Genomic DNA, 22,372 nt, shown 5'->3' with positions numbered 1-22,372 from the left:
TCCAACACCCCCTGTTCCTTGATTGGGCCCCACCCCCGGGACTCCTGCCCCATCTACCCCCCCGCTCCCTGTCCCCTGACAGCCCCCAGAACCCCACCCCTGACTGCCCCTCGCCACCCCATCCAATCCCTCTTCTCCTTCCTGACTGCCCCCCCCAGAACCCCTGCCCCCATTCAACCCCTGTTGCCTACCCTCTGACCCCCTCCGCCCCCTGACCACCACCCTGAACTCCCCTGGCCTCTATCCACCCCCCCCCCGACCCCTACCCCCTTACCGTGCTGCCTGGAGCAACGGTGGCTGGCGGCGCTACAGCCGCGTCACCTGGATGGAGCCTGGCCATGCCACCGCTGCGCAGCACAGAGACCGGGTCAGGCTGGGCTCTGCAGCTGTGCTGCCCCAGGAGCTCGCAGCCTCGCCACCCAGAGCACTGTGCTGGCACTGGAGCAAACTGAGGCTGCGGTGCAGGGGAACAGCAGGGAGGGGCCAGGAGCTGAGGGGGGACTACGGGCCATAGTTTGCCCACCTCTGATTTAGACAGCTAGCCTTTTCTACAGTAACTTCGCTCGCTTGCTCGTTATTGGCTACCATATGCTTTATAAGAATATATTTTGATCTGGGGTCCGTTCTGAGTTGCTGCAGAGAATTCTTTCCTGGGTGTCTGGCTGGTGAGTCTTGCCCACATGCTCAGGGTTTAACTGATCGCCATATTTGGGGTCGGGAAAGAATTTTCCTCCAGGGAAGATTGGCAGAGGCCCTGGAGGTTTTTCGCCTTCCTCTGCAGCGTGGGGCACGGGTCACTTGCTGGAGGATTCTCTGCACCTTGAAGTCTTTAAACCACGATTTGAGGACTTCAGTAACTCAGACATAGGTTAGGGGTTTGTTCCAGGAGTGGGTGGGTGAGATTCTGGGGCCTGCATCGTGCAGGAGGTCAGACTAGATGATCATAATGGTCCCTTCTGACCTTAAAGTCTCTGAGTCTATGATCTATTATACTACAGGCATGGGAAAGAAGCAGGATAAAAAACAGCGCACTGTGTTTGTATAAGAGGGAGGTACTGTAATGAGTAATAAATTAAACATTTTAAAAATCCTGCTTAGTAAGGCCCTTGCTGGAGCATATTAAAATGCACTGTAGTCAGGATAACCTTTTTTGGTTGAAAAATGTTTACTGCTCTAGGTCACAGTATTGTCTTCCTCCTTAAATTATGAAATAAATAGCTTTGTCGACACTTCCAGATAATGATTCACTAGCGTAAGGGCTTCACTAATGCAAAAAACAAAAGACAAAACTGAAACAGTTGCCTTTAACGGTGTGCTCTGGAGCAAAATTTGGCAGTCACCAACCTCCATTTTTTGCCCTATATTTTTTCAATTTATCATCTACTTTCACCTGCTCACTGGTGACTTCCCATCCCACTTCTCAGTACTAGAAATTCCCAAACAGTCCCTATTTCTGAAGCTGAACACAGATTAAAAGTGGAAGATGGATTTAACACCTGGCAGGAAAACACCTGTCTGCTGTAGCCAAGTTACCATATCAACTAGGGTAGTCACAAATGGAATCCTTTGCAGTAACATTTTCAGGTTGAAATACAAAGATTCACACTACCTATGAAGAGACTGAGTAAACAGTGTTAAAATAAGCCAAAAATGTAAGCGATGGAAAAACAGACAGACAGTCTCGCTGCTTGCAGTATTCTGTAGGCAACTTCTGTTAAAATGAAGGTATGGATAAGACTTCAGCACATACATGGAAATCCTCCGGGACTTTCCCAGCTCAAGCTAAGTTCAAGCCACTGTGATTCAGTCCTAAGCACACAGAACCTCAACACTGGGTCTGACAGGCTTGCCTAGCTTTTTGGAAGTATATCACTACAAAAACTTGCATCAAAAAGATCTGGCAGGGCTGTTTAGACACTCCTCTAAACTTTCCTTGCTTTGAGGTGCAAGCAGAACACATCTGATATTTTACTACCATGATCATACTTGGATTGGGGTGATCTGTTGGCAAACTCCTCTTAAACCAACCCTAAAACTATACTTTATTAATGCAGGCTGTGGTGAGAAGGGGTCAATGTGATACTTTTTAGTAGGTTTGTGCATCTTGCAGGACTAGAAAGCAGGGCTGGCTTTATGAAGGGCGGGGTCTGATTTGAATACCTGGCAGCGGTCCGGGGCTTCGGCAGCGGGTCTTCCACAGCACCAAAGGACTCCCTGCCGCCGAAGCCCCCGGAGCAGACCCCCCACCGCCGAAGCCCTGGACTGCTGCCGGGTAAGTAAAAAATAAATAAATAAAAAAGGCGCCTAAGGCACGGGGCCCGATTCCAGGGAATCAGGCAAATCGGCTTAAAGCCGGCCCTGCTAGAAAGAGCTGCAGAATTGGTGCTCTGTTGCAGACCTCCTGTATGATCTTGGGCAAGTCACTTTTCACACAACATTTTCACCTTGTGCCTACCTGGCTTATTTAGACTGTAAGCTCTTTGGGGCAGGGGCTGTCATTCACTCTTTGCACAGCACCAGCACAATGGGGTCCTGATCTCAGCTGGAGCATCTAATTATAAACAACAGGTCTGCAATTCAGGAGAGGTGAACTGGGAGAGAGTTATGGAGCTCATGCCAGGACTACCAAGTAGAGAGAGAAGCTTAGTCCCACGTATCCTTGGCTCAAAGCACTACCGTTAGTTCCTTGACTTCTATAGTTCTCAGTTCATTCATGTTTTAGAAAGATAGAAAAAAAATTAAGGACTGTTTTTTATTTAAGTGTCCAGTGGTTTGGTTGTATTTTTGGTACAGCCAAGTGAGCTGCTGTAACTTGACATACGACAAGGTCTTCAATTCTTGTCCATCTTAACACTGGTATAAGTATGTGGCCAGACGAGTGTTCTAATTGGATCCAAGCCCAAGGAAGCTATGTAGCCTTCTAAGTGCAACGTTTAAAGACAAAGCTCCATTGGAAGGAGAGAGACACACATTATGCAGCTGTTAACTTTGCAAGAATTCTCAGTCCTTGAGCCAAGCATTTTGAATAAGTTTTTAAAATTACATTCTCCCCACCCCTCAAAAAACCAAGGCTTTCAGAGTGGCTGACTTTCAAGTGAAGATCACACATTTAAGTATTTGCTGCTACTGCCGCTGCCTCCTCAAGACTTTGAAAAAGTCTATTTAGGGACAGAGAGGGATTTGTAAATTACTTCAGTGTGGTGAAGAAAGAATACCAGTCACCGGAAAAAGCAGCTGGGATCAGCAGGGAATGCTACTGTGCAGAAAAGGCGAATAAACAGAGGAATGAAACTTAAAAGAGAAACAAAAACTTACTTATGGGCAGAAACAATCCCCATCTGCAATGATTAAGTAGGGTGTGGAAAGTGAAACTTTTATTTATGTAATGCAGATCTGGTTACAGCACGAGGGTCGATCCAAATCACCTGATTTTACTTTTCTGCTTCTAATCTTTTATGCCAAGACGAAGAAAAGAGGGCTTGCTGAAAATGCATTCTCTTCTGACAGTCTAAAAATACTTTAAACATCGATGCCATATATCTATAGCCTAAGGAGCTTTTGAAAGTACCATGCTTTGCCCGCAAGCTAGTGAAAGTTACACTTCAGGAGAAGAGCTGTCGCTGTAGGGCAGCACTTCGCATTTCAAAGTCAACATGGGTCAGAGCACCACTGATTGGTGTTTTGAGTTAATGGTTTTATAGGAGCTTCAGAATCAGTCATAGCAGCTATTTCTCACCCTCAAGATTTTTACTTGGAAACCCTTCTCATAATAGCACTCTCATGGAGAGAGCCCTGTGTTCCTTGTATAATTCCAGATGGAAGGATCTTGTTTAAAAAAACACCTTGCAGCATAAAGTAATTACCTTCTTGTTCTTTGATAATTAAAATGGAAAAAACCTTAAGAACTGATGATCCCTTAAGGCCAGTATTCCATCTCAGATTTTGGCTAATGTTGGATGCTTCAGAGAAGGTACAAACCCCACGTGAGACTTCAAATTGCAACAACATAAAAGAGGTTAGCGGAATTTTTTCTTCCGTCTAATGGTCACTTTATGCCATGAAGTGTGAGGGTTACCAGCCCTCACTTTATCCTAAATAGTTAAATCACAGTTTAATTTAAAATAGCATTGCATATGGTGGTCCAAGCAGATTCAAAGGAACAAATTCTTTTGGCAATTTAAGGCCATTCCCTTTTTGTGTAAAACACTAATGCCACTTCCTGTTGGGCTTATCTCCAGCTTCTGCCCTTATTAGCCTACAGAAATGAACACAGGTGACTGCATACACTACAACTATACTGTTAAATTCTTGCTGTGCAGTACGATTTCTGCTGCAGAATAAACAGAGCCATGTGGCAAATACTGGAGGGGACTTAATATTGTTTATGGGTTATACTTAATATATCACTAAGGATTTTCAGGTACATCAGTATGAATTGAAATCAGGATGTAAATGGACAGTGTGATTCTTCATTGCTTGGTATTTTTGTGCCTGGAGAAGGGGCGAGAAAAATGGAGAGTATTTCTTCACACAATGCAGTCCACCTGTGGAACTTCTTGGCAGGGGATGTTGTGAAGGCCAAAACTACAACATGGTTCAAAAAAGAACTAGATAAGTTCCTGCAGGATAGGTCCATCAATGGCTATGAGCCAGAATGGGCAGGGATGCAACACAATGCTCTGAGTGTCCCTAGCCTCTGTTTGTCAGAAGCTGGGAATGGACGAGACAATGGATCACTTGACTGCCTATTCTGTTCATTCTCTGAGGCACCTCACGTTGGCCAATGTCGGAAAACAGGATACTGGGGTAGCTGGACCACTGGTATGGCCCAACATGGCCATTCTTATGAGAGTAAAACTAAGACTACATGCCACTGTGCCTTAGTTTAAACTTGTCTGTAAAATGGGGATAATGATACCGACCTCCTTTATGAAACACTGAGATCTACTGGTGAAAAGTGCAATACGAGAGCTGGGTATTATGAAGGTTATGGATTTTCCAAATTTATTTTTACTTCTGGAAAGTTAAAAATGTTAAACCATGAAGTCTCTAGGATGAAAACAATTCATCAAGATTAATTTTAATCTTTTCTTTAATATAGAATTATTATTTTCTGTATGAAGGAAGACAATCCTGTTTAAATAAAAGATCACTTATGATTTGTTAAGAAACCAAAATAGGAAGTGTTTAAGAACCCAAATCATTAACTCAATACTCACAGGGTTTGGCTGATGAATACATTAATAGCACTTACTTTCCTTATTTACCACTGAGACTAATCTCAGTGCTGTGAAAATCACTGTTGCCACCAATACCTAGTAATGCAAGTGCTGCAGGAAATGTAGCTTTTGCTCTGCTGAAGGTCTTATTGAGACATCAACTGGCTGTTACTGGAGACACCAAAATCCTAAAGCTGTCTCTTGGCAGATAATAATAATCTGCTCTTCTTTACTATACTTTTGTGCATTTTGTCAGGTAGTTTATGTAGCTATAGGTAGAGATGCTATATAGGAAGTCACTGTACCTCTGTCACTAAAGTCATCCACCAGCACAATTTCTGCTATCAGCTCAGGAGGGGAGCGATTTAGGATGCTGTGCACTGTCCGGAGGAGAGATGACCATCCTTCATTGTGGAATGGGATTATCACGCTGGTGTTTGGGAGCTTCTCCAGGTACAGCTTGTTATTGCAGCTAGACAGGGATAAAACAAGTTATAAACATACCAAGTAAACAGACACATTAAACACTATAACTTTAATATCAGTTACCTTCCAAGTAACTCTCAATTAATCCTCAACACCCTGTGAAGCAGCTACCTACATATATTAAAAACAGCTTTCTGATGTATATCCATAAGCTACATGTTCACTAGCCAGCAATGAGTTTTCTATATTCATAGATTAACATAACACAGATTAAAAATACTATTTCCATACTCAGAGGGGTAGCTGCGTTAGTCTGGATCTGTAAAAGCAGCGAAGAGTCCTGTGGCACCTTATAGACTAACAGACGTATTGGAGCATGAGCTTTCATGGTTGAATACCCACTTCGTCGGATGCATGTAGTGGAAATTTCCAGGGGCAGGTATATATATGCAAGCAAGAAGCAGGCTAGAGAGAACGAGGTTAGTTCAATCAGGGAGGATGGGGCCCTGTTCTAGCAGCTGAGGTGTGAAAACCAAGGGAGGAGAAACTGCTTTTGTAGTTGGCAAGCCATTCACACTGTGCCAACTACAAAAGCAGTTTCTCCTCCCTTGGTTTTTACACCTCAGCTGCTAGAAGAGGGCCTCATCCTCCCTGATTGAACTAACCTCGTTCTCTCTAGCCTGCTTCTTGCTTGCATATATATACCTGCCCCTGGAAATTTCCACTACATGCATACGACGAAGTGGGTATTCAACCACGAAAGCTCATGCTCCAATTCGTCTGTTAGTCTATAAGGTGCCACAGGACTCTTTGCTGTATTTCCATACTGTCATGTTACAAGTACCAAAAGTGGCATTAAAGAGTAATGGAGAACATTTTTAAGATACAGAAGTCATTTAGTGCCTTCCATCACCAGCCAAAGTTGCCTTTAGAAGCAGTTCTCTTTACAGCTCAGAAGAGCCGAAGTCTATTGGCAACTTTCTGGTAGTTCTGCTTTTAATCCCATTCCCCAACAACCTTCAGGAGAGGAATTTCTCTGCAAGTTTTATTTCAAAAGGGTGAGAGGCTCAGTTCTGCTGTCATTATAAATACAATGATCTAGCTTATTTTCGTTTCCAAGTGTGAGACAGAGGCTTAAACAAGACCAGCCAATAACTATGCTCTTTTAATATTCATCCAGCTAAAACGCAAGTATTTCAGCTGGATGCAGGTCTTACCTAGACAGTTGCCTTAAGATTTTGAAAACGTAACATCTATTTACTTGGGCTAGTTGTGCCCGAGAGCCCCAATCCTGCAAACTCATCTGCCATTCGGCAGGATACCTATTTCTATACCAATAAGGGAAATGCTTAGACTGGAAAAAACTGGTTACACATGTTTCCATGAAGGCGGCCATATATTCTCCAAACTCATCCACCCGCAGTAGTTATTATCCAGAAAATAAAAAGAAGCACCCTTAATCTGCAGGCATATTCCATGGAGTTGGATGTGTGCTTCCAAAGGCTCGTAGAATCTGTTCAGCCAGTCTTTTTCTCCCAATCACAACATTTCTCCACTATTGCTATGTCTTGTATTTAATAAGGGGTCTTACACAGAGAAGCTGGGTTCTCCACTGCCCTAGGTTTTCAGCTAGGACAAAAATTTTGTCCATCAGGACAAAATCTGCTCTTACTAGAAGTATCATTTCTAGCCCCACAGACAAAACAGGACCTCGAGTCTTTAAGGTCTCATCTGAAAACCTCATGTGCTAAACTGCACTGCAACCCAAAGTCAGAAGGGTGCAGGGCTGAATCAAAGACATCTATGTGCTGAGACTGGTGAAGGGGAAAACCCTTAGCACACAAGGGTGGACAAGCAACCAAAAACTGCACATCTTTCTCTTGCGGCTTTGAGTCTTGAGGAAGGAGGTGCTATTTCTAACAGCACTTCGGGGGACGGCATCAGCATATTTGCCTTTACAGCCTTCGTTAAGCAGACTCATTTGCAGCAACTCATGGTACAAAATGGCAGCACTCGAAGTGTCACGTTTCTCACAAATGCACGCGGCAAAGAATATTCAAAACCTACTGGAACGTCAGCATCATCTCACAGGGACTCACATACGGTTTTGTTGTAGACAGCGATAGCAGAGATGCCAGCCTTGCGCTGAGACTTTATGTGATGCTTATGAAAAAAGTTAGGGAGGAATTAGGGAGATTGCTTCAATCTCTTCCTTTCCCCACCTCCTCTCCCTCCCACAGAAAAAAGGACCTCTGCCCATCCCCTCCCCATGTATGGTCAAAGAGAGGGTCTGGGCTCCCCCCTATTTTGCCCCAATCCCCACCCTCGAACAGGGAGAAAAGGAGGACTGGCTCTAGGACAGCTGCTCTTCTATGCCCCTAAGGCCTTTAATTACCTTGGCCATTTGTGGGCCTGGACCTCCGTCCTAGGATGATCCTCCTCCTCTTCTCCATCCTCAGTTGCATTCCCCCTTTACTCCTCTGATGCTGCTACCTCCTCCTGTAGCTTCCTCCTCCCTCATAGACGGTGCAGGGAGGGTTAAATAGGAGGCAAGCCACTGCGAGAGTTAGAGGGTTTTGGGGTGCTGGATTCACCACCCAAGTCACAGGCAGCATGTTGCATTCTGTCCCATGTGGATCTGGCTGGTACCTAGAGTGCACTAGCAGGGTCCACACAGCACGCAGCCTGTGATTTGGGTGGTGAATCCAGCAGTGCTCCAGCCCATTCAAAATCACCGCGGCTTGCCTCCTGTCAGATCCTTACTGAGCAGTCTGATCATCTACCGCGGGGGCAGTGGAGAAGAATGCCATGCACCTCCACCACCCCGCCCCCCAGTGGCCACAGCGCTATTTGATGTGTTCACTGGACCAGAGTGGTGGGGAGTGTCACACACACACACACACACAAACACAATAAAATGCGTGCTTGCAAAATTAACACACTGAAGCCTAAATTAGTAATTTTGTAATTACAAGCACAAACTGGGTAGATTATGGAAAATTAGGGACAGCTAGCTTCTCTGCAATCGCAGTGTAACAAAAATTCAGGGATTCACGGTTCATTCTTATCTGTTGTATAATCCATTGTCTTCATATGATTTAACAACGCTGACAGTGTCAAGCAATCACTATACATCACAGTATGGAAGGTTTGCGTTTACTTCAATCACTGTGAAAGCTTGTGAAACTCATGCTTGAGTCTAGTACAAATCTTCTACTGTGACAGTTCATTCAAGATAACTCACTACTATTGTACAAGATTTATTCAGTGATTGCAATTTTATGATCAAGAATAAATTCCATGGCATCAGGAAAACACCTGTTGCCCATTTTTTCCACTGTTAAATCTGCTAGTTATTGGGGGGAGGAAAAAGCAAAGACTGCATATCAGCTACCTCTATTTTCTTTTTAAAAAAATAAGACCTTTGCTGACAATACAGACAGACAGACTACAAATAGTGTATTTGAAAGCATTAGTGGCTCAGTTCATTAAAAACCCTTACTGATCCTCTCCAGCTACACTTGAACAGAGTCAACCCAGAAGTACTATTCGGTTTACTACTAGCAGCCCCCAACAGCTGGCAAAGAGCAGACGAAGGCACAGATACTCTGGGAAGTTACAGGTGAGACAGAATAAGGCTACTTAATCTGAAAGGTTATAAATGGGGAGGGGCTGGGAATAATCAGTGTCATATTTAACTGCTACGACTGTTAGGTTTGCAAACAAAATTTATTCTCTCTGGTATTATTTCTACAACTGCTTTAAAAGCTCTCTTACATTAGCGTGCAATATAGCACAATGTCTTATTCAAATAAATACTGTTTACAGCACACAGGGAAAGTGAGCTATAGAAGCAGAAAGCTATACCTTACTGGTGCTCAAGGTGATCCAGCACTCTGTACCTGAGCTTCTATGTTTAACAGGCCAACACACACCGTATCTGGTGTGAATCTTAAATCTATAACCTTCTTCCTGGGGCATATTCCTGAATATAAAACCAATTTCAGCTCCTATTCCAGGAATTAATGGGGTGGTATTAATTCAGAGTATTCTACAACATGTTCGGTTCTTTGGAAAATGCTCTTATAGACTTCATCTTACCCAAACTTCATTATAAATTGCCCTCATCACATCACTATAAAACACTAAATACTCCATTTCCGAATACATCTTTTTAAGGAGGGGAGAATGCACAGCAGAAACTTTCAGTCACAGTGCCCTCATTTCAAATCTCCTTTATATATAACCCTGTTCATTTCCCTAGTTAATCCTAGCATCAATCGTATCCAATACCGTTTATTCTCTTCTTGAGATTAACATAATTGCAACTTGCTATGGTAAAGAAAGTTTAACTCAAGAAAACCAGCTGCATTGGTGTCATTAGACACAGCTTAAATTGTTGGTGACCCAGACACTACACTTATCAATTTTAACTAGGGACCAGAGTCTGAAATTAGACATTTTAAAAAAGTCAAAGTAGCAGAATTAGCCATTAGAAGTCAGCAACTTAGTGAAACATTAGGGAACATGAGTCAATACACTAACTCCTCAGGTTAAGGGAGCCTGGTACCATCTAAAGTTTAAATTCTCAAAGCCCAACATCATCCAAATAAATGCAGTTTAGCAGAGTTGAAGTTGCCTGAAGCTCAGTTATGTTCCTAATGAGATATCAAAGTTGAGACAGAAAAAGAAAAAGGTATTTTTTAAAAAGTCCCAGCTTCTAATTTGTTTGCAAGACTTCTAGATGAAACTACTGCCATCGAGTTTGAAACAGCTTTCCATGGAAGAAATTTGCACTCAAGTATTAAAAAAGATAGGTTCATAAAGTGACTAAAAACCATATACCCCCCATAATCAAAAGCACTCTGTGGCATTGTTTAGGAAAGGCTTAAATTTTCAAGCCTTTCATGACTGCACGAACACGAAGGATTTTCTCCTTAGCAATTGGAGAAAAACTAAGTCAAATTTGATGCCACTCCACAAGAAAGACATCTTAACTAGCTGAATTCAAGAGTCAAAAGTAGTTTCTGACTGGAACTACTTTGTGACCATGCTTATAATCCCTAGAAAGAGAAGTTTATTATAAAGCTCCGAGTATCTGAGAAAATTCACTGCATAGACCATTCACAATATTAGTCAATCTTTTTGGAATGCTCCAAAATTGGTTTGCCCTCCTGGGTGTTTCAAGGAATTAATGGCTCATGGAACTGTACAGTCTCACTTCCAGCTAGTCACTTATGCAAAACTAGCCCAGGTAATTAGTGACAAAGTCATTACCATCGGATGGCTCTCTGGTGTAGCTGTCAAGTGAGCTGGACTTTTAAATCCCATTTCCAGTAGAAAGAGCACCATAAAAACTTCACTTTAATTGTTCTATGGCTGTGGTCATTTCAGTACACAAGAATGTAATCAGCATGAAAAGTGATCTATGAGGCCACCTCCCCGAAAGGGTTGAGGCTCACTGGCAAATGCCAGTCTGGGGAAGCCTTCGTTGCTTCTACCCATGCAGCATTTATTTTCCAGCTAAATGTAGGTTTTCAGGAAGTGCTCCTCAGGTGCACACACAAGAATACGAGTTTATTTTTACTCCAATTAGTGTACACGGTGCTTTGAGGACACCCGAGTCAACAGGTCCTCAGCTTTGGAAGTCTCACATTTGAAGGTTAGACTGCAACAGTACATAAAAATGAAATATAGAAATAGAATAAATTCAAGTGGGAATGGCAAGTTAGGGTGCCTAAATACCAAGTGCATACTCACTTTGGGTGCCTGATATCTGGAAGGGAGCGATTAAGAGAAATTTTATCGCTCACAAAGATATTAAAGCCATTTTCCCTGTATGCTTGGTCCACTTGCTCTGCATCAGTCATCGGGTAAGGTTTTCCCTGCTCTCCATTTCCTATGGATAGATACAAAATAAACCTGTATCATTATGGCGAATCACAGCTTAAGTGGCCAGAGACTGACCCAAAAGCAGTCATCTTTTCTTTTTCTGTGAAAATTCTTCCTTCAACAACACAGTTTGTACACAGTCTGATATTCTGAGTTCTAAGAAATTCTCTGCACTGGGTTAACTTCAAACTTATTTTAATGGGTACTGTATATTTTGCTAGAAACACACCACTCAGCTGTGCAAATATGAAACATTAAGCTCTTCACTCTGAAGCCAGAATTAAAGGAATAGAGACTGATAGGACCAACCTGGATCCATTAGGTTTCTTTTGGTTTAAAGATGTGAGGGCATGTACGTGGCATAAACATTTCTCATCTCAGCCTCCCCACTCATCCCAAAACAGGCACTGACATTTTAAAGGGAAACCTTGGAAATTTTTTGTTAAGGTGAACAAGGCAGCCTTAACTTTATATTTCCATGTTTGTGAGCGTCCTTCACCATCGTAACCCTTTTGTATTAGAATTTAAGCATTCTGAATTGTGTCTCAGACTATGGAAACAGACCAGATTCCTCTAGAATGACAGCGCTTCTAGATTTTACAAAACAATGGTTCTACTTTCATGGGTCCGCAATATTTGTCAGAACTGTAAAGGCATCTATAATTTTTTAAACAGCACCCACTCTCGAGGTGCCAATATGCTGCCATCATCTTCCTACTCAAGAGACTGGCGAAAATACTTCTGACTCCCTGTAGAGAGGTAGCTGATGTTGAGCAGTGTTACGAGCATACGAGCATGCTGTTCCCCCACGTTCAGTCTGCTGAATAAGGGACTACACCATTTTATGATCCACATTAGATACATTTATAAGTGATCTTACATACCTATGCGCGCCAAGTCCCTCCTTATAGCTTCTTTATCATGCCAGTCCTTTTTCCTTTGTCCATCGTCAAAATAAACTTCTTTCCTTTGCCTCACATGTGAACCCTTTTAACACACAGAAGATTAGAGCCATTACACCTCTGAAACACATCTACCCATCCGCACCAAAGAGAAAAGCCAATCCCCCCTTTCCTTGCCCGAACCAGAACTTGCAGAAGTGGCAGCTTTTATTTGCAGCTATGTCCAGCAGAAGATTTTGCTTGCCCCAAAACACTGTTCTATAATTATCTCCAAATAGGGTTTTTTTAGTTTGTGTTATCACGTCCTGCAGTATAGGACCATACTTAATGTGTGCAACATCTGTTAGGAAGGACACTGTTAAAGTCCATTAAAAACCTCATTTTCTCATTAAAAGTTTACTGGCCTTATTTCCTATTTTATAATGGGTGACATACTTCAGAATCATTACTAATCAGCCTATAGTAGCACCTCAGAGTTACAAACACCAGAGTTACGAACTGACCAGTCAACCACACACCTTATTTGGAACTGAAAGAACACAATCAGGTAGCAGAAGAGACCAATAAATAAATAAAATAAAATAAAAATAAAAAAGCAAATAAAGTACTGTGTTAAATGTAAACTAGTAAAAAAAAAATAAAGGGAAAGCAGCATTTTCCCTCTGCATAGTAAAGTTTCAAGCCTGCTTTAAGTCAATGTTCAGTTGTAAACTTTTGAAAGAAACATTTTGTTCAGATTTCAGGGGTAGCTGTGTTAGTCTGTATCATCAAAAAACAACAACGAGGAGTCCTTGTGGCACCTTAGAGACTAACAAATTTATTTGGTCATAAGCTTTCGAGGGCTAGAACCCACTTCATCAGATGTACGAAGTAAAAGATACAGGAGCAGGTATAAATACATGAAAGGATGTAGGTTGCTTTACCAAGTGTTAAATCAGTCTAACGAGATAAATCAATTAACAGCAGGATACCAAGGGAGGAGAAATAACTTTTGAAGTGGTAAGAGAGTAGCCCATTACAGACAGTTGACAAGAAGGTGTGAGTAACAGTAGGGAGAAATTAGTATTGGGGAAATTAAGTTTAGGTTTTGTAATGACCCAACCACTCCCAGTCTTTATTCAGGCCTAATCTGATGGTATCTAGTTTGCAAATTAATTCCAGTTCTGCAGCTTCATGTTGGAATCTGTTTTTGACTTTTTTTGGTGAAAAATTGCCACTTTGAGGTCTGTTATTCAATGACCAGAAAGACTGAAGTGTTCTCCTACTGGTTTTTGAATGTTATGATTCCTGATGTCAGATTTGGATCCATTTATTCTTTTGCGTAGCGACTGTCCGGTTTGGCCAATGTACATGGCAGAGGGGCATTGCTGGCACATGATGGCATATATCACATTGGTAGATGTGCAGGTGAACGAGCCCCGGATGGTGTGGCTGATGTGGTGTCCCTCGAATAGATATGTGGACCGAGGTTTGTAGCAGGGTTTGGTTCCTGGGTTGGTGTTTTTGTTGTGTGGTGTGTAGTTGCTGTAATGGGCCACTCTCTTACCACTTCAAAAATCATTTTGTTCAGAGTTACAACAACCTCCTTTTTCAAGGTGTTCGTGACTCTGAGGCTCTACTGTACTACCATATTGGAATAAAATTGGAATACTACCCTCAATAGCATGTTTTCACATGACACGTGACCCCTATTATCTATCCTTTTCACTGTAGCTTTCAAGTTTCAGGAACAATCAAGGCGTTTTTCTGGGATGGGGTGTATAAAGGGCAGGGTGATACCTGTACAAGACACAGAAATTCTGGTATGCAGGGACAGAGACTCAATGAATCTCACCTCAGGTTTCTCCCCTGAATTTTGGGGGACTAAATAAAATCTGAAAAGTTAGAGAAAAAGTTTGTCTGCTAATCATTCTCCATGACGTGATAATACACCGATGTGTATAAACGGGTACATTACTAGCAGAAACCACATCACAGAAACGGTTGTTTAACAAATATCAAATAGCAACTATAAAATCCTGGCTTTTCAAAATTCCTCTTGTACTGGTGAATTCCATAATATAGTATTATGCATTCCAGTAAAAATAAAAGGTACACTTTTCTATCCAGGAGAAATTTTAGAGTATAGCTAGTATGTATGGAGATATATACATATTTGCGTATACAGAGAGTAACAGGGTGAAAAGAGGTCATTTTTGTTTGCATCTTTTCAATAGAAGGCAGATATATTTCCTTTGTTAAAAAGCAGAGAAGTGACAGAGCTTACAGTCTGTAAAATAAGACGCATGAAAAAGATGCCTTTAGATTAAAATACTTGCAGAAAGCAGAAATATAGTGAGAATATGAAGCATAAGCACTTCCAAATCATAAACCTAGAGTTGCTCTCTCTCAAGCAATGCCCCCTCCCCTAAAGTGCAAAACCCCCTCCTATCATTCTATTATTCCATTATAAATGAGTCTGCTGGATTTTTTCCTAAACCTACTCCACGTTCCATGTCACAATAAGAAATTTACCAACACAAGCAAACACTTCAGTCCTCTTTCCACACTTCACAGACAGATACAGCTTTGGAGACGTAAGGAATCACAAAATAAAAGCATGGCTGGAGCTAGTGCTTTGGATGTCATAATATTAGTAACACTAACAGCTTCATTACTTCCTCTATTTAGCAGGTATATACAGCATTCTGGACAAAAAAATCCCTGGCCCAGCATTTTGCACAATCTGATAACAAGCCTGTTTAGAGTCCCGTAACAGAGGCTCTTCATCTGTTTAAACAATTAAAATTTATGAACATCATTTTTATGCCTTGATTTGTCTTGGGAAAATTCTGTTCAGAACATTTCATTCTTCTCTTTTTACCCCAATAAATATTCATAATTGAATGGGCACCAAAGTACTGTACTGCAATCTGCAACTACTGAACACGCATCCTAACACTGTGAACCTAAGCCTTACTTAGTCTAGCCATCTAATAAAATGTAAAATTGACCAATCTAACATTTTTAGGACACCCAGACATGTCTCTTGCAGTTCAAAATGATGTCATGAGACTAAATCCCAATTTAATCTCACTAACAGCTGCCACTTTAAGACTAACCATATCTAATTGTTCTGCTGCACTAGTCTCATCTATAGTTACCCATTCGTTTCCATGCGTTACAATACAACAATCAAGCCTTTCACAGTCTAGGATCACAAAATGACATACAATTAATCTTTACAGCAGCCTGGTAAGATCAGGATTGTACCTATTTTGCAGATGGGCACACCGAAGCATAGCTGAGACTTGCCCATCTCAGACAGAAAGGTCCTAGTTATGTGTTCTGACCACTAAATCCCATTTAATCCCCTTGAATAAAAATGTTTGCAGGGTAGAATATTGAATTTTTCACCTCTCGCTGTTTGCAATTTTAGCTTTACTCTCATGATTCATGATGACATGGAAAGCAAGCTGAGGGGGGTTCAGAGCAAAGCAACAGAGTCGAATGTCTGTGGTCTATTTATGAGTAAAGATGAAGAGACTTAAGTATGGACAAGGATGCGGATAAGTGAGACATTCTCTGAAAGTATTTATTGGGTGCAAACAGTAAGGAATTATTTAGAATGGCACACAGCAGTATAACTACATCTCGGGATGTAATTAAGAAAAGTAAAAACCTTGACAAATGAGTGCTGGTTAGGCTGTTAAGGGGAAGCAGAAGAGTTATTGTTTGGGACATTTAAAATTCAAGTAAACAAAATAGTAGGAAAACTTCCTGTGGAGTAAATTCTGTATCAGCAGGGAGATGCACCAGGTGAACTTTTCCATCTACTTCATGATTCTATAATTATTGCAGCCTATCTTGTCCATTTTTTTTATATCTTCCCACAACCAAAGGTGATGAATCACCTTTTACTTTAAATATTGCTTATTGGAGAAAATGGCCTTTTCTCCCTCCCACCAATAAATATCCCTTTATCATCCACTGATCTCTGTCCAAATGCAGAGATTGCTAACATATTTTCAGATATACAGTAACTCCTCACTTAAAGTCGTCCCGGTTAACGTTGTTTTGTGGCTGATCAATTAGGGAACATGCTTGTTTAAAGTTGTGCAATGCTCCCTTATAACGCTGTTTCGTAGCCGTCTGCTTTGTCCACTGCTTGCAGAAAGAGCAGCCTGTTGGAGCTAGCTGGTGGGGGCTTGGAACCAGGGTGGACCGGCAGCCACCCCCCATCAGCTCTCCTAAGTTCCCTGTGCTGCAGCCGCCCAGCAAGCTATCAATTGCCTGGCAGGTCAGCTGTCCCTCCTCCCATTGCCATGTGCTACTCCTGCCCTCTGCCTTGGAGCTGCTCCCACAGACTCCTGCTTGCTGTGCAGGGAGGGAAGGGGGAGGCTAATGTCAGGGTGTTCCCCTCCCCCCTGCTCCTGCACCCCGCTTACCCCTTCTCCATATAAAGCAGGGAGGGGACACGGAGGGAGAGAGACACAGAGAGCCTGGGGCAGCAGCTGCTGTCTCAACTTCCTGATCCACTTAAAAAGACAATGCACTTAAGAGTGGGTCAGCTTAATTAAAGGGGCAGTGTGCATCTCTCTCTCCCCCACACACAAGGTGTTTGTCTGTCTCTGTCTGCTATGCTGTCTCCCCTCCCTCGTGTTCGTGCTGCCTTGTGAGAGAGGCTACATCAACAACGTGTTAACCCTTGAGGGCTCAGCCGAGTGCTAGTTCATCATTTAGCAGCAAGGCATTCCCTGGGAAGTATCCCTCCCTCTTCCACCCTCTAACTTCACCACCTCAACCAAGCTTCACAATCATCATAGGTGTAAACAGTATTAAATTGTTTGTTTAAAACATATACTGTGTGTACATCTATATAATATATAGTTTTTTGTCTCGTGAAAATTTTTTCCCTGGAACCTAACCCCCTTATTTGCATTCATTCTTATGGGGAAATTGGATTCGCTTAACATCATTTCGCTTAAAGTCGCATTTTTCAAGAACGTAACTACAATGTTAAGTGAGGAGTTACTGTACATTTCATTTAATTAAAATCCTGGAAAACTTATCTTCCAGATACAGTTTGTGACACTCCCCTTCAGTTCATTTGACCCAGGACTATGATAAAATTTAATATTGGGTAATGAGCTGTAGCTCAGACATTTGTGTGATAGCCTGGTCTTTCTGAATAAAGGTCAGTAGCTACACTCTACATGGACAAATCCTGTGAGTTCTTTACCAACAAGTGAGGTGAAGGCAGGCCAGTGATGATGCAGGAGCAAGAAAAATTGGGGTAGCCGAGTTATTTCTGGCACAGGAATCTGAATGAGTTTTCAGCATGACTAAGCACACTTTGCTGTTCCGCCACAATGGGCAATACAGTTTATCTTGTCTACCATATTTACTTCCAATTTTCCAGACAATATGCCACCAATATCAAACATCTCTCCGAAGTTCTCTTCAAAATGAACTATTATATATGACAAGGTTTTTATTCTCTTGGCATACTGCTAAAAAAGCCAGTTCTGCTCACTAGACTCTCCCTATTTATCAGGGTGTTGCCTGCTCAATCCAAGTCATGGAAATGGTTGGCAAAATAGGACAGTTTCCTTGCCAGGTGAGGTAGTTTTCTTTTTTTTCCATTATCTTTTTAAACACTGCTATGCGTGTGAACTTGAGTAAGGCTCCGTGGTTGTCACAGAGGTCACTGATTCCGTGACCTTCTGTGACTTCTGCAGCGGCTCGTGCGGCTGGCCCAGGAGCCAGCTGAGCAGCTCGGACACGGGCTGCTGCTGCTGGGGCACTTTGCCCCCATACCCTAGCAGCAGGAGTTTGGGTGTGGGGAAGCTCAGGGATGAGGATTGGGGTGCAGGGTGGTACTTACCTGGGAGGGGCCTCCCCAGCAGGGTGACAGGAACTCCACTCCCTCAGCTCCTAGCGCCACGTGCTGTCTCCGCAGCTCCCATTGGCCGTGGTTCCCTGCCAATGGGAGCGGCAGAACTGGGGCTTGGGGCAGAGCGATGGCAGCACGTGGAGCTAGGAGCTGGAGGTTGCCACTTCCCAGGAGCCGGGTAGGGAGTCTGCCCCAGCCCCGCCAACACCTCCCTCCCCTCCCCAGCCGCACCCCACCAAAGCGTCCACGGCACCCCCTCCGGGCCGCGTCCCCCCTGAGCCATCCCCCACGTTTTAGTCAGGGGTATATAGTAAAAGTCATGGACAGGTCACGGGCCGTGAATTCTTGTGTATTGCCCATGACCTGTCCATGACTGACTAAAAACACCCGTGACTAAGACGTAGCCTCAGACATGTGTACTGCACTGATACTACAGCAATGTGCCAAGCACAAACCACCTTGTGTCAGTAACCTCTCCGGCTTCCTGTTTATAGAATGCTGGGCTTACAAGGCACAGCAGAGAACCATGCTACTTTACCCATTTTATTGTTTGCTGTGTGGATACCTGTTACAGAAACATCACTGAAAGTCAATCTAGAAATTGTATCTAATCTCATGTTTAAAATTTAACAAACAAGGATCAGACTTCTAGACATACAACTAGGGTCCAGTCAGTTTCACATCAGCAGTGCCAAAAGAGGGAGAGAGGACAGCATGGGGATATTTGTCATCCACCCCTCTCTCCTGTCCCCCTACTTGTTTCTTCCACCTAGCATCAATGCACAATAAAACTATGACATTAGAGAGGATTCACACAAGCAAAAAGGGCAAATGTTAACCTGCTTTGGACCCACATACCTCTTTATGAAAGCTATGGTAAATCTCAAATGCAAGGCTGATATAAAATGATCATAACACCATATGCTACATTTTAGATCTTCTTTGTCTCAGAGATGCAGAAATTACATTACTCAATCCCAGCCAGGAAGACTCCATTACATTTCACTGAATTCAGATAAATGTTTCCAAATATTTGCTTTAATTGTGCCACTTACAAGCAACCAACATTTTCATAGGTTTTGCAGGTCACCATTAAAATAATATTTTTAAAAGTTTACTGAGAGTCCCTGGCAAGAATGACATCAACATTAGTGACATCTACTGCTAGATGTTAAGGCCTTGTCTGCACTACAGAGGTAAGTTGATCTAAGTTATGCAACTCCAGCTATGTTAATAACGTAGCTTAGGTCGACTTACTGCGGTGTCTACACCGTGCTGTGTCAACAGGAGATGCTCTCCTGGCGATTTTCCTTACTCTTCTCATTCCGGTGGAGTACCGGAGTCAAAGGGAGAACAATCTGCGGTCGATTTAGCAGGTCTTCACTAGACCCGCTAAATCAACCCCATGTGCATTGATCGCCACAGCGTCGATCCCTGGTAAGTGTAGACATGCCCTATGTTTGAAGGCTACTATTACTCCTTTACTAGTTGCAGTAGTCAGCCTCATTAAAGTAGTCTGCCTCAGCTTCAATGAAACTTTTCAGCATTCACAACGCTCACATATGCAAGCTGAAGCTGAGTCACTAAGGGAGGGATTTTTCTTCTTCTTCACTGCACTGTACTGCACTGTTGTGAATTTATCAATAAATGCTGCCAAAACAGTCAAAACCCCTTTTATAATATGATCTCCCTCCTCCCCACACTACAATTCCACGATTATGCAATGTAATTAACAGTAGCACATGGGGTGGGACTACAGACTACATGTCATGGATTTAAACGGGGTGGTGGTGGTGGTGCTACCGGGGCCATTTAATAAGTGTTGCTGATGTTGACGTTATTTTGCCAAATTTATTTTTATTTATCTTTAATTCTTTTATAAAGAGTATTTAAGCATCGAAAATCTAAGCACAACACAACTGAGGAGCAGACCGTGTAGCTTTTTAAATGGCATCCTTCAGGGATGCTGCATGGAATTTATCTTTCAAGTAGTAAATTATGGATATTAAGCAGTTTGATAATCCCCATAAGCAGAAACTCTAGACTAAGTCTGAGCATGCTGCAATACCTAGACAAATCTTTGGGATTGAGTTCAGCTTTAATTTTTAAACAAATGCATGTGTGTATAACTAAGTTTTCTTGTGTTTTGTCACCAGTACTTACCATGCACTTCAATTACACATCAAAAGGCATTATCATATTTTGCCTAAGAGAATAAATATGACTATGCCTTGTTCTTGTTTAAAACATTAAATTTTAATTTTAGTTTAGAAATGTGGAAGACATTCTTTGACAGCTGTATTTACAGAATCTGCATATGCAGGATAGGTAGATAAACATTTTACAGATGAGGGGTTTTGTCTATACAAACTATAGCTGCAAATTTAAGTGCTGAGCTATGGCCTATTGAAACTTTGGAATTTTATGTTTTGCAAAGCAAGAAACTGAGGCAAAGCAAAATTATGTATATTTTTTAAAAAGTCAGCTGTAAAGAGAAATTAAACCTTTTACAGATCTCAGAGCTGGATCATCATAATCTAGTCTAACCTCCCATGTAACCGATATAGAATTTCACCCGTAATTCCTACAGCAAGCCCATAACTTCTGGTTATCCTAAAGCATATTTTCCTTTCCTTAAAAACAAAGTTGTTTATCACTAAGAAGTGATTATTTTTGTAGCTATGTCTTAAACTAATCTCCTTCCTCTGTTTCCATCCTTCATTTTCACTGAAAATGAATTAAAGTAGAAAGGCATATTAAGCAATACATTGAAAATGGATTTAGACAGATTGCTGTAAATAGCCCCTTCTGTTGTCTACCGTGCTTTTACTTAACATTCTGCCAAAGGAATCGATTAGCATTCAAGCAGCCAAACATACAAAAATGGAATTTTAATCTTTTGTTTAATCACTATTTAGTGTGCCTGGCTCCAGCCAGAATAAACGAAGAGAGGATGGAGATGTAAGCCAACTGTTTTCTGTATGAGGAAAAAAGATTTGAAGTACATACTCTAATCACAGTGATGCACAGTTTTCAAAACCTGTTCAGCAAACATTTGCTGGGACTGAAACTGTTAGAAACAAGAAAAGAGCAGCAGTATACAAAGACAAAGTTCTATCAGCAGTGAGGTTATCCATTTTGTCCCCAGACTCACGTGTTACAGTGCAAATACACGAGTTCCGCCGTAAGCTACAGTATAGATTTGTACTCTGCAGAAGGTGCTGACCAAAGCAAAATAAGGAGAGGAAGCACTGTTCCCTTAATGTTTTTACATCCATGTGCAGAATTAATTTTATGTGCACCAATACGGAAGTGGTGGGGGTGGGGCCAAAGGGTTCGGCATGTGGGAGGGGGCTCAGCAATGGAGCAGAAGGTTGGGGTGCGAGCTCTGGCTAGGACCAAGGATGAGGGGTTTGGGGTGCAGGCTGCCCTGGGCTGCAGCGGGGAGAGACGACTCCCCCCCAGCCCTCTCGTGCCACCGCAGCCCCAGGGTGTCTCTTCCCGGCCGCAGCAGCCCCAAGGCCGAGGGAGAGGCGCCTCTCCCCCGGCTGCATGGCCACACAGTTGAGAGAACGTAGGGAGGAAGGAATTCTTCTGTCAACCACTGCAAAAAGGTTGAGACTTGATGTAGAGCCATAGTGATAACCTACTTAACATAACAGGTTAATGACCGAAATAAACAGCCGTGAATTAGAGTACAGGAAAGCTTTATTTAAGAGGCCCCAGAGAAGGTTGAGCTCAAAACTGAACCAGTCTTGAAAACTGTCCAGTATTTTAAATCTTTTTACGCCATGTAGTTTAGATCCGACACTGGCTGGATTCTCTCCTGAGCTGTAGGGCAGACTCAGCCCCCAAAGGTGGGGAGGGAAGAGGACTTCAACTTTTTAAGATCTTGCGGACTAAAATGGAAGATCTAGAGAGTGGGGCTAACAGGGTCTGTCTAGAAAGAGATTATTTTGGATGAGTTTGTTCACTCTAAGGTTATGTCTACACATCATCTTATATTGGCATAATTTATTAAAAAACCATCCCCATGAGCCCGTAAGTTACACCACGTA

General features: G+C 42.4%; 1 protein-coding gene across 2 annotated transcripts in view; it reads right to left on the bottom strand.

Moving 5' to 3' along the window:
• The window catches only part of GALNT10 (polypeptide N-acetylgalactosaminyltransferase 10), a 116,957-nt gene that overhangs the window by 49,995 nt on the left and 44,590 nt on the right, over positions 1-22,372 (bottom strand). For both annotated transcript variants that reach the window (XM_045027432.1, XM_045027433.1), the window contains exons 2-4: positions 12,422-12,524; positions 11,406-11,544; positions 5,525-5,691 (exon numbers count right to left, since the gene is read on the bottom strand). In XM_045027432.1, the coding sequence (XP_044883367.1) occupies positions 5,525-5,691; positions 11,406-11,544; positions 12,422-12,524 (409 nt within the window). The remainder of the gene's footprint in view (positions 1-5,524; positions 5,692-11,405; positions 11,545-12,421; positions 12,525-22,372) is intronic.

This window comes from Mauremys mutica, chromosome 8 (assembly GCF_020497125.1).
Source record: "Mauremys mutica isolate MM-2020 ecotype Southern chromosome 8, ASM2049712v1, whole genome shotgun sequence".
NCBI classification, from domain to species: domain Eukaryota; kingdom Metazoa; phylum Chordata; order Testudines; family Geoemydidae; genus Mauremys; species Mauremys mutica.
This window is presented reverse-complemented; position numbering and strand designations above follow the sequence as displayed.